Raw genomic sequence first — 15051 nt, 5'->3', positions numbered from 1 at the left:
CAAGTGGTAGAATGCTAGCCTTGAGGGAAAAAAGCTAAGTACAAGGCCCTAATAACTGGCACACACACAAAAAAACAACCAAGGTCAAACAAACTATGAGGTTTATAATAGTTATCAAACAAAAGTTGAAATTAATAGCGTAATTAGTGTAATTATATTAAAGAATTCTCATATATAAGGTGGTATATTATTTCAACATATAGTTTCATATTTTATACATAATGTGTTTTCACATTATTTAAAATGTATGTTATACTAGGTTCCAGTGACTCATGTTACTCAGGAGGCTGAGATCTGAGGATGCTAGTTCAGAGTCAGCCCAGGTAGAAAAGTCTGTGAGAGTCTTATCTCAATTAACTACCAAAGAGCTGGAAATGGAGCTGGTGCTCAAGTGAGAGAGATTTGTCTTGAGCTAAAAACCTCAGGGACAGCACTTAGGCTGAGTTCAAGCCTCAGGACCTGAACACACACACACACACACACACACACACACACACACACACACACACACACACACACACACACACACACACACACACACACACACACACACACACACACACACACACACACACACACACACACACACACACACACACACACACACACACACACACACACACACACACACACACACACACACACACACACTTATAACATCTAGAACAATCTCCAGTCCTCACTGGTGGGCGGGGGGGGGGGGGGGGGGGGGAGTTAGCTTTAAAAAGCAAACAAAGAAGGAAAAGGTAGCTATCTGTATGTGTGTTTCTGTCTGTCTATAATGATTTGATGTTTAGAATACTAAATATGAATAACACTAAAACCAAGGAAGCCAAGAAAGAATAACGTAAAATCTTAAAATCAAAATAGAAAAATATAAAAGAAATACCATAAAGGTAATGTTGTAGTCTCAGAAAGCTGTAATTTTCCTAAGAGAAAGGATTTTGCCATCTTTTACTTGATTATTAAAACATATAGAATGTATGCCAGAAAAGGGGATTAGAAAGAAATGTTTTTTCTCTCCTTTAAATTAGTGGCAGAAATAATTTTGTGATGTGAAAGGAATATTGGATGCTTATAGTTTCAGAGATTGCTTGACAACATAGAAGAAACCTAACCCTTCAGGGGCAGCTATGAATGTAAACTGTCACTCCAACCTCTTACTTCCGTGTGACCTTGGTTAGGTACATGAAACCTTTATCATCTATTTATAAAACCACTGATGCTTTCTCATGGTATAAATGTCAAGATTAAATGAGACCCAAATACAAAGTGTCTGTAAGAGGGGCCACTCAAAACAGTGTCACTTCACTTCCTCTTAGATAAACTGTATAACAGTTTAATGCTCCACAAAGTGAAGATACCCTGAGAATTGTTGGTGAAAAGATGTAATATAATGTAATATAGTATAATACAATGTAATGTAATAGTTTTGCTATTACATTATAATTAATATCATTTAGTTTACCTTTGGCTCACATCACATTTCTTCTCTGTGAGCACTCTCTACAGTGTCTTTTACTGTTCTTACTTTCCAATTAAGTATTAGTTTCTGTCTTACATTTACATTATGTCTTGCTATTTGTTCAGGCCAGCCTAGAAACACTTACTATACAATATATATTATATATTTAACAGTCACGTGCAACAGGAATCTTTTTTCTTGAATTTCTTTTCCTTCTCAAGAGTGAGAGGGTGTGTGTGTGTGTGTGTGTGTGTGTGTGTGTGTGTGTGTGTGTGTGTGTGTGTGTGTGTGTGTGTGTGTGTGTGTGTGTGTGTGTGTGCGCACGTGCGCGTGCATGAGAGAGACAGAGAGAGAATTGGTTTGGTTTAGTTTAGTTTGATTTGTTTCTTGCTTGGATTTTGCTTAGAAAGAGAGGGACCTAGCAGATAAAAATCAAAATAAATATGTCACTTCTTGAAAATATTTGCCACGTCATTCATTAGTACCCCAGTATTGGATTTGAGCAAATTGTACCTATGAAGAATATGTTCTAGGCCTGTATTTTCAGGTATGATACTCTAATATCCTGTTCCATGCTCTTCAGAATAATCAGACCTAAAAGACAATGTTTTTGTCCTTCCTGTGGTAGTGTTTTTGTTCTTCCTGTGGTAGTGTTTGCTCTTAGGCAAACATAGAGAGCATTCTGTTCAGCCAGCAAAGTGCAGTTCCCTCTCACTAAGAAAATTACTGTCACTGAGATGAAATACAAGATCTGGAAAAGCCAGTTTTCCTTGATTCACAATTCTGCCCAAGGGAGATTTGTTCATTATTTAGTGTTTTGAAAGCCAAGGGAATTGAAAAATAAATAAATTACCTACCAACCCATGCAATTTCATTTCCCTCTTGTACTGTTACCATAGCAACTTAGCATCTCCCTCCTCTCTGGTCCAACTACATGTGCTGTGTTGTTGTAGCAGCCTCCCCTCAGTCCCCCAAGAATTGCCTTTGTCAGGAATTTTTGAGCGGGAAGTTGTTGGTGCTGTAGCCTCTTGAGGAACTGTTTTTGTCTCAGAATCCATTCTCTTGCTAGGCAAGCACTCTACACTTGAGCTAGGTCCCCAGCAAGTTTTCATTTTTCAAATGAAGACCATAGGATTTTTGGTTATGTTTTCAGACCTGGAGTTTGACTCCGGGCCTAGAGCTTGCTAGGCTGGTCTTCTTCCACTTTGAGGATAAAATGCTATGATGATTCCTGAGTTTACTTCACAATCAAACAAGCAAGGGAGAAAAGGCTGGACTTAGATGAACTGTGACTGATCTTGAGGTAACAAATAGTTACTTTTTAAACTGATGAAATCAGCAAAAAATGATTTCTAATGGACAGTATGCCTCAGAGGATTTGATGGTTGAAATAGATTTTATTCTTCACCAAACATTTTGCATGTAGTATGTATATAACATTGTGCTTTGAGGAAGATCATGTTCAAGGACAAAGGAAGTAAGCTGAAATAATTATTTGTTCACGTGACCAGAGTTTGAAATGTTTACACATATTATTCTGGAAACCTTTGAGAGAAGATGTAAGAAACAATTTTAACTTTTCAGTTCATAGAAAACAATCGTAGCGCTGTATGGATGTGTGAAATGTTTCTTCAAGGTGAAAGGAAAAGATGACTAGTATGTTATTTATCTTTTGAGTTTTATATCATGTTTGTGGTCATGTTTATGGGTTCCTGTGTTTTCTTTTGTTAGCGAAGCACTGTCACCACTTGAAAGGCAGCTTTACTTTGGTGTTATAAAAGCAAATATTTTAACAGCATAAAAGGCAAAATATTTAAACCTGTGCAAGGAATGTGCTAATCAGGTCCCAAAATGTTTGTGATTCAGATTTTCTTTTCTTAGGACAAATTTATTCAACACAAAGTAACCCCTTCTGACTATATTGTGCTGAGTCTCTTGAGTTACTTGCTGGAAGCCTTCCACTCTTGGGAACACCATTGCCAAGGGTGACTTTTGTCTTCTTTAGCCAACCTCCTGATGCTCTCCTTGGGGACGTACTTGTAGAAATGTCGTCAGAAAACCTGTTTCTTATATGGCCTGGAGACTTGAGAGATTATATGGCTTTCACAACCTGAAAGTTGGGTACCCAACTTGTCTACCAGCTCCAGGCACTTGTCATATCAATATCCACTTGGCTACCATCAGTTTCTTCTTCAAAAGCAGTTCATGGGTAGCAATCCAGTTTCTCTTGGAAGTCAACATCTAGTGCAGATTCATGAGCTCTTTCATATGGTCACAGGGGTGCTGAAGGAGGAAAAGCTTCTGGCCCCAAACCAAGCACTAAAGCCCTTGCCACCCTTAAACTCCTTTCCCAAATGAAATCTCAGAGTCAGATGGTCAACCCAGAGTCAAGGAAAAAATGTGCAGGCTGTGGCACATTGTCAACCTAGCTGCCTTTGGCTGGTCCCCACCACTTCACTCCCCCATCCAACAATAAATGTTGTCTATCTTGTGCCCACATCTCCTCTTGCTGCTTAGAAATAGGTGTATGAGGAGGAGGAAGGGGGAGTCCTCCCCTAGCCGCCCTGGGGAAGACGGGAGAGGCCTGGGATGCTCTGGCTTCAGATTGTATTTTCAAGGAATATTAATACTATGGAGATACTTTTTAGTAGATTCGAAACAGAGTGTACCTGCTTGCACACACAGTACAATGGTTAGGCTCACATTCCAGTCTGTTCACCCAGTCTAGAATATCTCAATATATTGAATCAACTTCCAGTACAATTTTAGATTGATTATCCTTAGTGTAAGTTTTTGTTTTATCAATTGGAGAAGTCATCGAATTGGGGAACACAGAAGCCAGGGCATGTATGAAAACTTCTCCAGAGGGCTTGGGGTCACTTGGTTGGTAAACAATGAACTCTCCACATCCCCATTTCCCTACCTCTTCCCTGACACATAGGCTTGCTGCAGTCCTAGAGGAGAAAGAACTCCAACTCTTACCCATAGGGACCAAGGGTACAAAACCCTGTGAGTGGGAAGAAGCAAAAGGGAGGATGGAAAGTATTACTGCCATATTGACAGCTGCAGGCCGCTGCATGGTTGAATAAACAAGTTCTTTCACATATCAGATGGTTATAAACACACTGCGGGCAACCGAAACAAAGTACTTTATGGAGTTGTCCTATGATAGATCATTGAAAAGAGTTTAGGGCCAAATATTATTAAGTTGGCATTTCATATTATTATATTATTATTGTCATATGGAATTCAAATGAGTTCAGGCAGCTGATGATGATGCTGCAAAAAGCTGTCTACTCTGCAAACAAGCTTTCTCATCACTTGCATCTATAAATGCAAAAATTGGGGGTGGTCTGGAGATTGAAACCTGACTCATTCTAACAATAAAGAGGACTCAATAACAGATGATGAACTAGTTGTGAAAACTGAAACTAACTAAAATAGGATTTTTAACAAATCATGTAAAAATCATAAAAGAAGAGGCAACAATGCTGGATAAGAAATGTACTTGTTATCTTGCCCATGTAATTGTAAACCCTCTATGGTATTTTCACAATAAAAAAATCATAAATGTATTCTGGATATTTTAGTCAGTTATGTTTCAGTGGTTATAGAGAGAAATCTAATCAGAAATGGTGGGGTTTTTTGTTTTTTTATTTTTGGGGTTTTTTTTTGTCGGTCATGGGGCTTGAACTCTGGACATGAGCGCTGTACCTCAGCTCTGCAGCTCAAGGCTAGCACTCTACCACTTGAGCTACAGCACCACTTACGGTTTTTTCTGGTGGTTTATTGGAGATAAGAGTTTCAAGGACTTTCCTGCCTGGGCCGGCTTTGAACTTCGATCCTCAGATCTCAGCCTCCTGAGTAGCTAGGATTATAAGCGTGAGCCACCTGCACCTGGCTTTCAGACATATTTTTGATAGCGACATGTTCTCAGAAATTTTCACAAATTTATGTTCTTTTGTGGTGAGACACATGAAATGGTAATCAATACATACTCAAGCATAACATTATATCATGAAAAAATAAGTGTGAGAAATAGATACAAAAATACAAAAGGGACAAGAATCCAAAAATGCAAAAGGATAATATAAAATGCTACTACAAATTACTATTAACATGTTTCTGTGTTTTTCAAATTATTTGTAGTAGTTAGATCCTAAACTATATATTTTGCAACTACTTAAATTTGTGAAAGAAAAATAATTTTTTTGTTGTTGTTTTGCCAATCCTAAGGCTTGAACTCTGGACCTAGACACTGTCCCTAGGCTCCTTTGCTCCAGGCTGGCATTCTACCACTTGAGCCACAGCATCACTTCTGGTTTTCTGGTGGTTTATTGGAGATAAGAGTTTCATGGACTTTCCTGCCCGGGCCGGCATTGAACCATGATCTTCAGATCTCAGCCTCCTGAGTAGCTAGGATTATAGGTGTGAGCCACGGGCTCCTGGTGAAAGAAAATTCTTTCTCATCTTAAAAATAGGAAATTCTTCCATGTGCTAGTGGCTCACACCTGTAATCCTAGCTACTCAGGAGGCTGAGGTCTGAGGATTGAGATTCAAAGCCAGCCTGGGCAGGAAAATCTGTGATACTCTTATCTGTGATTCACTGCCAGAAAACTAGAAGTGGTAGAGTGCTAGCCTTGAGCAGAGGAGCTCAGGGACAGAGCCCAGGCCCTGAGTTCAAGCCCTATGACTGATAAAAAACAAAAACAAAAATTCTGAGATATATGAACCAATGTTTGAAGCTCCCTAGTCTGCAGAGTATATGCCATGCTGGGTCCTAAGAAGTACTAGGCATTTCTACAGTTGACCAGTAAATCTAACTGAAGATGTCCCTTGGTTCTCAGGATGGTCTGACGCCGCTGCACTGTGGGGCAAGAAGCGGCCATGAGCAAGTTGTGGAAATGCTGCTTGATCGAGCTGCGCCTATTCTTTCCAAAACCAAGGTAATGGATTTCCTCCACAACACACTGCATTTACATTCGAATCGCCTTGCTGGTTATGTAACTGAATCACACAGGAAAAATAATAATAAGTTCAACTTAGCAAATAAAGAAACTTTGTGTATTCACTTTTGGAGACACTCGAGATAAGTTTGGGTTCATAAAGCCTCCGTCCTGTACCACAAAATCACTTTTGTATGGGTCATTTTTGTTCTATTTCAAAACACTGTTTTGTTCTACTCTGTGAAGTTTATATAGTTCAGAACTGATTGCTCGTGAGATTAAGAAAAATGAAAAGATGCACCCTCCAAAAATCTGTGTTATCTCGTTCTCCAATCTCTTATTTTCTGTTTTCTGTCTTTCTCCTTTCCTCTCCCCTCCCCTCCCCATCCCTCCCCTCTTCTTACCTCCTCTCCTCTTTTCTATAGCAATTTTATTTGAAAGTGAAAAGAAAGCTGTGAAATTAGTAGACGCTCAGTTGGGAGAAGGGCCCCAAAGAAAAGTTCAAGCCTCGTAGTTTATTTCCTGAGTTAACAGATTTGGGCTAGGCATGTCGCTCAATGGTAGAGAGCTTGGCTAGCATGCAGGAGGCCCTAGGTTTGATTCCCAGTGTCAACAATAGGAGAAAGATTTTATAGACTATTAGAAACTGAGACTCCTACTTGGCTGATCAAGACGGAAAATTTTGGAAACGTGGACATTGAGTGGATTTGGGTGAAAGTCGAAGTGTATCTGAAAGGGACACACAATAATTTCCTGGAAGAAAAAAAAAAGGAAAAAAGTAGCTTTTGAGTTTTTGGTTTTGTTTTTTATTTTGAAATAGGGTTCTACCAATCCAACCCAAGCTGACCTCAAACTCACAATCCTCTATACCAGCCTCCCCAGTATGTGTGTACCATGGTACCATTTCTAAAAAATTGTCTTTGTCAATATTGTTTAGGATTTTCTAATATAAAGCCTTCTGACATTGTTTGGAAAACGTAAATAGTTGCAAATAAATTTTGAGTTGCACAAACTTCCACAGTCATTACTATTTGAATCGACTAAATCGGTGAACTTTGGGTGTGAGTTTAGAGAGTGTCTGAATTTGTAAACATTTTTAAAGTAACTAGATCACACGTGATTGCCCTTTATCCTCTGATCAGCATCTCCTGAACCACTCAGGGGTGTGGGGTCTGAACAGTTTCATCATTCATTTGACTTGCAGGGCTTAGATTGGAGGACCATTGAGCGTCTTACCTAATAGAATTAGCATCCACCAAGTTCTTGTTGGATATGATCACCTATTGGCCTTTTCAGTGCTTCTCCTTCTCTTTCTTGTGCCTATCTTCTTCTACTGCCCTTCTGAGCCATGTTGTCTTAGTCACAAGTCCCTTCACTTCCCTCTGACTCCTTCATAATCCAGACTCCCACTTTGCACTTCTTGTCCAACACATCACATCAACCTTCCAGTTACAACAAACTTATCCAAGTAACACCATCATTCTCTTTAACATCTGTTTTCATTTTGTCAAATCAATACACAGATAGCTAAAATCAGATACTTATCCTTTCTCTCCCATTCTTCTTCTCCTTATTGATTTGGTTATTTCCTGGGGATTTCCTTTATGCTTTCCAATCTCTCTCTCTCTCTCTCTCTCTCTCTCTCTCTCTCACACACACACACACACACACACACACACACTTAATAGAGTTTCAAACTTGCAAGTAGATGCACCAGCACCTGAACCATGCCCTCAGCTCACTCTCTTCTTTAGTTCAGGTAGAGTTTCGTGGGGTTTTTAGCCTGCCTTAACTGGACCTCAATCCCCCTACTTCTGCTTCCTCCATAGCTGGGATGACAGGCATATGTCACCATAGCCAATTTTTCTAGCTAGCTTTTGTCCTCTGGATGGCCTTAAACCACATTCTTTCCATTCTCTGCCTTCTAAGTAGCTGGTATTAAAAATGTGAATCACTGCGCCTAGCCAAGAATTCTCTTCTCATTTTATGGATGTAGTGTTTTTCTCTTACCTATCTGACAATATTCAAGATGGCATTTTAATCCTATTTTGCTCCTCTGATGTCCTTCATTCCTAAGAGTCCTCCTCTCTTCTCTTTTCCTCACCCTCTCCCTCTCCTTCTCCATCTATATTTTCTGTTAGATGATTCCCACAAATGTCTGTTTCTGGTCAGGCTTCACATGTGTGTGGAAGCTGTGTGAGCGTGTAGTACGTGGAGCTGATGGTCATGGGCACTGGCATGGAGAGGACTCCAATGTGTAACTTAGCTGCCCTTTCATTGGGACAGAGCACCTTCTGCCTGCTCTCCACTTCTCCTCCTTTACCATCCTCTAGCCGCTCCACCTTCTTTACTTCCTAGATACCAGGTTTGTTTTCATTAGGTGTATTTGTTTTTTGTTTCACAAGAACACCAAACATACTTTATTAGCACAAAAAGCAGCCATAACAAGGCACGGCAAGCAGAAGATACATTAGCAGTCAATATTTGTATGTGTGACATACAAATACAGCTTTTCTTTTTTGTAAGCCTTGACAATAGCCATAGGGATATAAAATAACTTTCTGGAGCAGCTGGTACGGAAACTAAGTAGCACTCCCCAGCAGCACAGAACACAGGAACAAAATGACAATGGATTCGGCTACTGTCGTGCGTAGGACAGAACTGAACATTCAGTTCAATACTAAGAAGCAAACACCATTGTAATCATTGCCAAAGCACTCATTCAAATTGTACTATATACTATTCTAAATGACAAACGTAACATAACGTAAAGTTACTTACCCATCATTTGCTGTTTATTTGGTTTGGTTTCCCTCATCTGCTCTTCAACTCAAATGTGTTCTCAGCCAGGCCTTTTTGGGGGCTATCACTCCACCTAACCAGTACTTCGCTAAGTTACCATCTTCTGGCCAGATCTGATTTCCTTTCAAGCTCTTGACACCATCAGCTTATTTTTTCTTCTGGCTTACTATCTAGAAAATAAAAGATTTTTCCCCTTGTTCAGTACAGTACACAATAAATATTTGTTGAAAGAACAGGGCATGAATGCACAAACTCCTAATTTTAACACTATCTGTCCAGTCTTTCCGGACATGCATCTGATGAAGCTCAGAAAGCCATGTCACCAGATCCCTATTTTCAGGCACTTTATGTAATATGACCATGATTTTTTTTTCTTTTCATTCTTTTCTGTCACTCCTCAGGACTCTGTATTTCCCACCCATTTGTCATTGTCTTTGTATATCACTAGAGACTTGCATATTTGACACTCTCTCCATTTCTGTTCTCCACTCAGTCATTTGTTCACTCAGATTTTGTTTCTTTGTTTATTTCATATTTTCCTCAAGGACTATATCAAAACATAAAGCAAAGGAAAGTGTTGGCAGGCGTAAGTCCCCGCATATGTTCGTGGGTGGCAGGATCTCAAATGGGAACTGTTCCCACCCTTTGTTGCACCTTGGTTTCTACTTTGGTTCAAAATGTTTGAGAGGAATTTTTTTTTTAGGCAAAGATATCCTGATTGACGGGCAGTGTATGAAGTCCTGAAATTTACGTAAATATTTATTGAGCTATTTGTCTATGCAGCGCTCGCAGCTGGACAAGATGGGGAAAATGTAAACATAAGCTTCCTGTCTTTTAGGAACACAGAGAGTCAAAATTATGTGGCAATGAGTGAATAAATGCCAACATTGTGAGTGCCTAAAAAGGGGGGGGGTCACGTTACGTTTCCTTGAGCTCCCTTGTTGTGTCATTCATTAATAAATTAGGAGATAGTAACTTGTCCCAGAGAATTCTGAAACAACCTAGTTCATTGTGTGTGTTTAAGATATCATACCTTTCAAAACTCATTGAGGACAACATTTTGGGAAACTGAATTTGCTGCTCTTATTTTTCCCCCCAAATATGTTAAATTACATTATAATGAATCGAGCTTCTTCTCATGATTGGATTCTCCAGTAATTTCCCAGGTCTCCTTCCTTCATCTTCATACTTAAGGAAGGCAAAGCACTTCTCTAACCTTTTTCCTCTATTAGAAAACATGAATTTAATGGCAAGTGCCATTCCATTCCAACTTTTGCAGGGAAATGGGGTGCTGGGAATTGAATCTAGGGCCTGGTGCATCATTAAATGTCTACTCCACTGCTGAGCAATACTCCAGGGTTTTATTACCTTTGACCTGATTTATTTCTTCTTTCAGACTGTTAAATAAATTTGCAACTCATTACCACTGCACATGATTAACTACTACGGAAACCCAGTTGATTCAAATTATCTAAGATGAGCATTAGTAACTTTGTTGGTATCTTGCATTTCTTTATCGTGGACACATGGGGGCACCAGATTTATAGAAATAGGAACATTTTTCCTTAGTACATTGCAAACAAATGTGTTGTGGTTAGTTGCTTTTTATTTGTTTTTGTTTTTGTTTTTTTTAAATCAAATCAATGTATTCAGTATCAAGCCTTGGCAATCTGTAAGGACAAAATAATTAGCAATTCAGCAAATACCAATCTGTTCTTGCTTTTATTATTTTTTTTTCCTTTCAATCTTAAATGAGAAATCCTATTTATTAGCAATGCAACCCATTCTGGATCCTAGTATGATTTATATTGCTAGGAATAGAAATTATCTTTAACAGTTTGTTACTGATTGACAAGAAAAGTGAGAAGATCCTTCTTTTTTTTTTTTTTGGTCGGTCGTGGGGCCTGAACTCTGGGCCTGGGCGCTGTCCCTCAGCTCTTCAGCTCATGGCTAGCGCTCTATCCCTTGAGCCACAGTACCACTTCTCACTTTTTCTGCTTATGTGGTACGGAGGAACTGAACCCAGGGCCTCATGTATGCTAGGCAAGCATTCTACCACTGATCTACCTTCCTGGCCCAAGAAGATCCATTTTTAATTTAACAGTAGTTCAAGACAGTTGTCAAGGCTGGGACCAGTGATTTACACCTATAAGCCTAACTATTCAGGAGGCTGAAATCTCTGAGTATCATCACTCAAAGTCACCTTGTGCAGAAAAATTTTGTTCCAGCTAACAAGCAAAAAGTCAGATGGAGCTGTGGTTCAAGTGGTCAAGTGCCAGCCTTGAGTGAAAAAGTTAAGCGATAGGATTAACAGTGGCTCTGAGCTCAAGCCCTAGTACTAGGAACACAACAAAATTGTCAACACTTTTTTAGAAATGGAAGTATCTTCATGAGGAATAATTAAAGTTTTTAATCTGTTGGTATTTGCACAGATTTTATTTTGTGCTTGGTTTCTTTGTATTTAAAAGGTAAAAATATTAAGCCCTCATTTTCTTATTGTTCCAGAATGGATTGTCTCCATTGCACATGGCCACCCAAGGGGACCACTTAAACTGCGTCCAGCTTCTCCTCCAGCATAATGTGCCCGTGGACGACGTCACCAATGATTACCTGACGGCCCTCCATGTGGCTGCCCACTGTGGCCATTATAAAGTCGCCAAGGTCCTCTTGGATAAGAAAGCGAACCCCAATGCCAAAGCCTTGGTGAGTGGCTCTGCCAGTAAGTCCAGCCTAAGTGGTACTGCAGACAATGTGTTATTTTGGGGGTGAAGAAGTTGCTTTTACAGAGGTAACAGTGTAAACTGTAAGGTAAATGTCATCAATTTTTCCACATGGTCTCAGAAATCTGCAGAACCTCCTATCTCTGTTGTAAACAAGCTGATAGAGCTCAACTCTTTGCTCTTTTCGGGTGACACTTGTGATTGTTTTATGTAATGAAACACAAAGAATACAGTTACAAAAAACTGAGGTGGCTTGTTATAGGTAAGGGTAAAATTTTATGAGTTAATTTATTTTTTGCCAGGTGCTGGTGGCTTACTCCTGTAATCCTAGTTACTCAGGAGGTTGAGATCTGAGGATCATGGTTCAAAACAAGCCTAGGCAGGAAAGGCCATGAGACTCTGATCTCCTATTAACCACCAGAAAACCAGGAGAGGAGCCATGGCTCAAAGTGGTAGAGTACTAGCCTTGAGCAAGAGTTCAGGGACAGCACCTAGGCCCTGAGTCCAAGTCCCATGACTAATAAAAACAACACACACACACACACACACACACACACACTTTTTTCTGAGCTCTAAAAACATGAAGCCAGATGATCAAGAAGCTCTGTCTAGGAATTGGTGAGTAAAACCTACATTGTGTTAACTTTGGACGTTATTCAACTATTAATCCCTGGTATTAATGCCTTTTGTCTTTGTCAATCCCAATTTTGCTCTAATTTGCAATCTTCACTACTAAATTGACCTGCACTTGTATCCTTAACTGTGCTATACTTTGGTTTTACCATTGGAAAAATAAATAGTCCCAATTTAGCAAGCTATTTTTATTTCACAATAAGCACCCATACTTTGGGGAAAAAAATAAGTCACTAATTTTAGGGAAAACCTAAGTCTTCTAGCAATTTTGTGGTAAAGGCTAGGATGGGATCAACCCTTTCAGGAACACCTCAACTTCCTTTCAATGTCTGTTCTGAATGGGTCCATAGCACCTCTGGCATTTTATGAGCTTGGACATTCAAGGGGAAGAGAGGCAGCAAGGAAACAAAGAAAGGAAACTAAACTCCCTGGCCCAGACAACTCCAATGCCACGTTCGGGTCGGTCTATATCCAAGCAGCATTTCAAGACTTGTGGACCTACCCAGTATGGCAAACGTGTCTGAATTCTCAGAAGGGAGGAAAAGAAATTAGCAACCAATGACTCATTTTCCCCTACAAGTTAAAAACAAAAAAGCCCTAAAACAGGGTGTGGACTGATGGCTCTCTTGTCCCTATGACTAAAGATTTCACCGTGTATGGAGGTCATAGCCAGGCATCACGTGGTGGACTAAGGCCAGAGAAATGGCCTTGAGAACCTCCTTGGTCCCTGAAGTCATTGCCACTTAGAATAACTTTGGTCCAGTATTTATGGTAGGGCCTGGTACGTTGTACTCTATGAACAGCTGAAATACAGAGTTATGGAGCCATAGCTGTTGGGCAGAACAATTTGGTAGGCAATTTGGTTAAAAAAAAAAAAAAAAAGCAGGTTGTTTCCTTAGATGGAATATGAAAGCAAGTAATCCAGGAATCATTCATTCTGCTTCCTTGGAGTACCCATTTAAGTCTCCACACTGGAGAAAAAACCATCAAGCATTTTAGAAGTGGTCTCACAGTTTCTCAATTCTATAGGCTTTGGTGGATATGAGGACACACTTTTACTATGCTGGGTTTTTTTTTTTTTTTTGTTACACAGCTGATCATTTTTTTGTTGTTTTTTACAGTTTGGGGGGTATTTTTTCTATATGTTTTGAGGGAGGCAAAAGAAGGACATTATTTGAGAGAGTGAATTCCAACTTATAGTAGATAAACACATGATCCTGTTGTCTTAGTTACTAGATTATAACAAATACTTCCTTACCACAACCAGTATAACCGTGGGTCCTAATCACAGCTAGCTACATTGGCTCCCTAAGGGTGAAAAAAAATGCCTGTTTCATTCCCCATAGTTTCTGTTTATTTTGAAGTCTTTACATTTTTTTTTAGCAAGTCGGATTTCAATGGAATACAATGAAGCAGGCATGGTAGACCCTGGGCATGCATGGGTCTACGGTGGTCCATCAAGACCACCATTGAGGAAGAGCCACAAAAGTTTATGATGCATGGAGTTTAGTACTGTGCTGCTGATACTTGATTTATTTTTTTTCCCAAATGCTACCCAACTTCTCCAAAAGGTATTCATTTTTACCTTTTATTGGGGGCAACATTTTCTTTTGATGATGCGAATTTTCACAAAATTAAGGACAAAGTAACAGCAGATCACACTGCGTTTGAACACAACTGATGACCATGAAGGAGAACTTATTCACATCAAATGAGCTGCAAACACATTTACAGAGTGTGTACGTGTGTGGTGTATGGGTGGGTGTGTTGGTCCTGGGGTTTAAATTTAGGGCCTGGGTACTGTCCCTGAGTGTTTTTTGCTCAAGGCTAGTGCTCTACCACTTGGGCTACAGCTCTACTGGGTTTTATTTGGTGGTTAGTTCAAGATAGGAATATTTCAAGGATTTTCTTGCCCATGTTCACTTTGAGCCATGATTTCAGATCTCAGCTTCCTGATTAGCTAGGATTAAAGGCATGAGCCGCCGGTGCTTACCTGATTTATTATTTGGTTGACCACATTTCAGAATCACATGTAATACATTCATGAATAAGATGGACTTAACTGTTTATGCATTTGTCCCTTACAGAATGGCTTTACCCCTCTTCATATTGCCTGCAAAAAGAATCGAATTAAAGTCATGGAACTCCTTCTGAAACATGGTGCATCCATACAAGCCGTAACCGAGGTGAGTGGAGGAGGATGGCTGGGGTTTGCCAGCGTCCATGGAGCGTACAGCCTCAGTAGCCAAGGTGCTTTTGCTGTCTCCTGGGACCAGCTGGCTTTGCCTGTGTCATTGCTAGTGACGATAGTCTGCGCCCTATGCCAGAGGGACTGCCAGGACTAAAGAGCCACAGATGTGTGTGGGTGGAGGGTGGGAACAGATGCATCCCATGACTAAAAATACAGCCCAAAGTACATGCTCAAGGTGAGCGGCACCATTATGGAAAGTAAAACAGGAAATTTGATAATGTAGTACTTCTCTGA

At 39.9% G+C, this 15051-nt stretch overlaps 1 protein-coding gene across 9 annotated transcripts in view; it reads left to right on the top strand.

Annotated features, from left to right (window-relative positions):
• Positions 1-15051, top strand: part of Ank3 (ankyrin 3) — a 446602-nt gene that overhangs the window by 295726 nt on the left and 135825 nt on the right. For all 9 annotated transcript variants that reach the window (XM_042696439.1, XM_042696433.1, XM_042696436.1 and 6 more), the window contains exons 9-11: positions 6313-6411; positions 11719-11916; positions 14654-14752. In XM_042696439.1, the coding sequence (XP_042552373.1) occupies positions 6313-6411; positions 11719-11916; positions 14654-14752 (396 nt within the window). The remainder of the gene's footprint in view (positions 1-6312; positions 6412-11718; positions 11917-14653; positions 14753-15051) is intronic.

Source organism: Dipodomys spectabilis, unplaced genomic scaffold (assembly GCF_019054845.1).
Source record: "Dipodomys spectabilis isolate Male_0828 unplaced genomic scaffold, ASM1905484v1 ptg000207l, whole genome shotgun sequence".
Lineage (NCBI taxonomy): Eukaryota > Metazoa > Chordata > Mammalia > Rodentia > Heteromyidae > Dipodomys > Dipodomys spectabilis.
The sequence above is the reverse complement of the archived record's forward strand: the minus strand, read 5'-3'. Positions and strand labels throughout refer to the sequence as shown.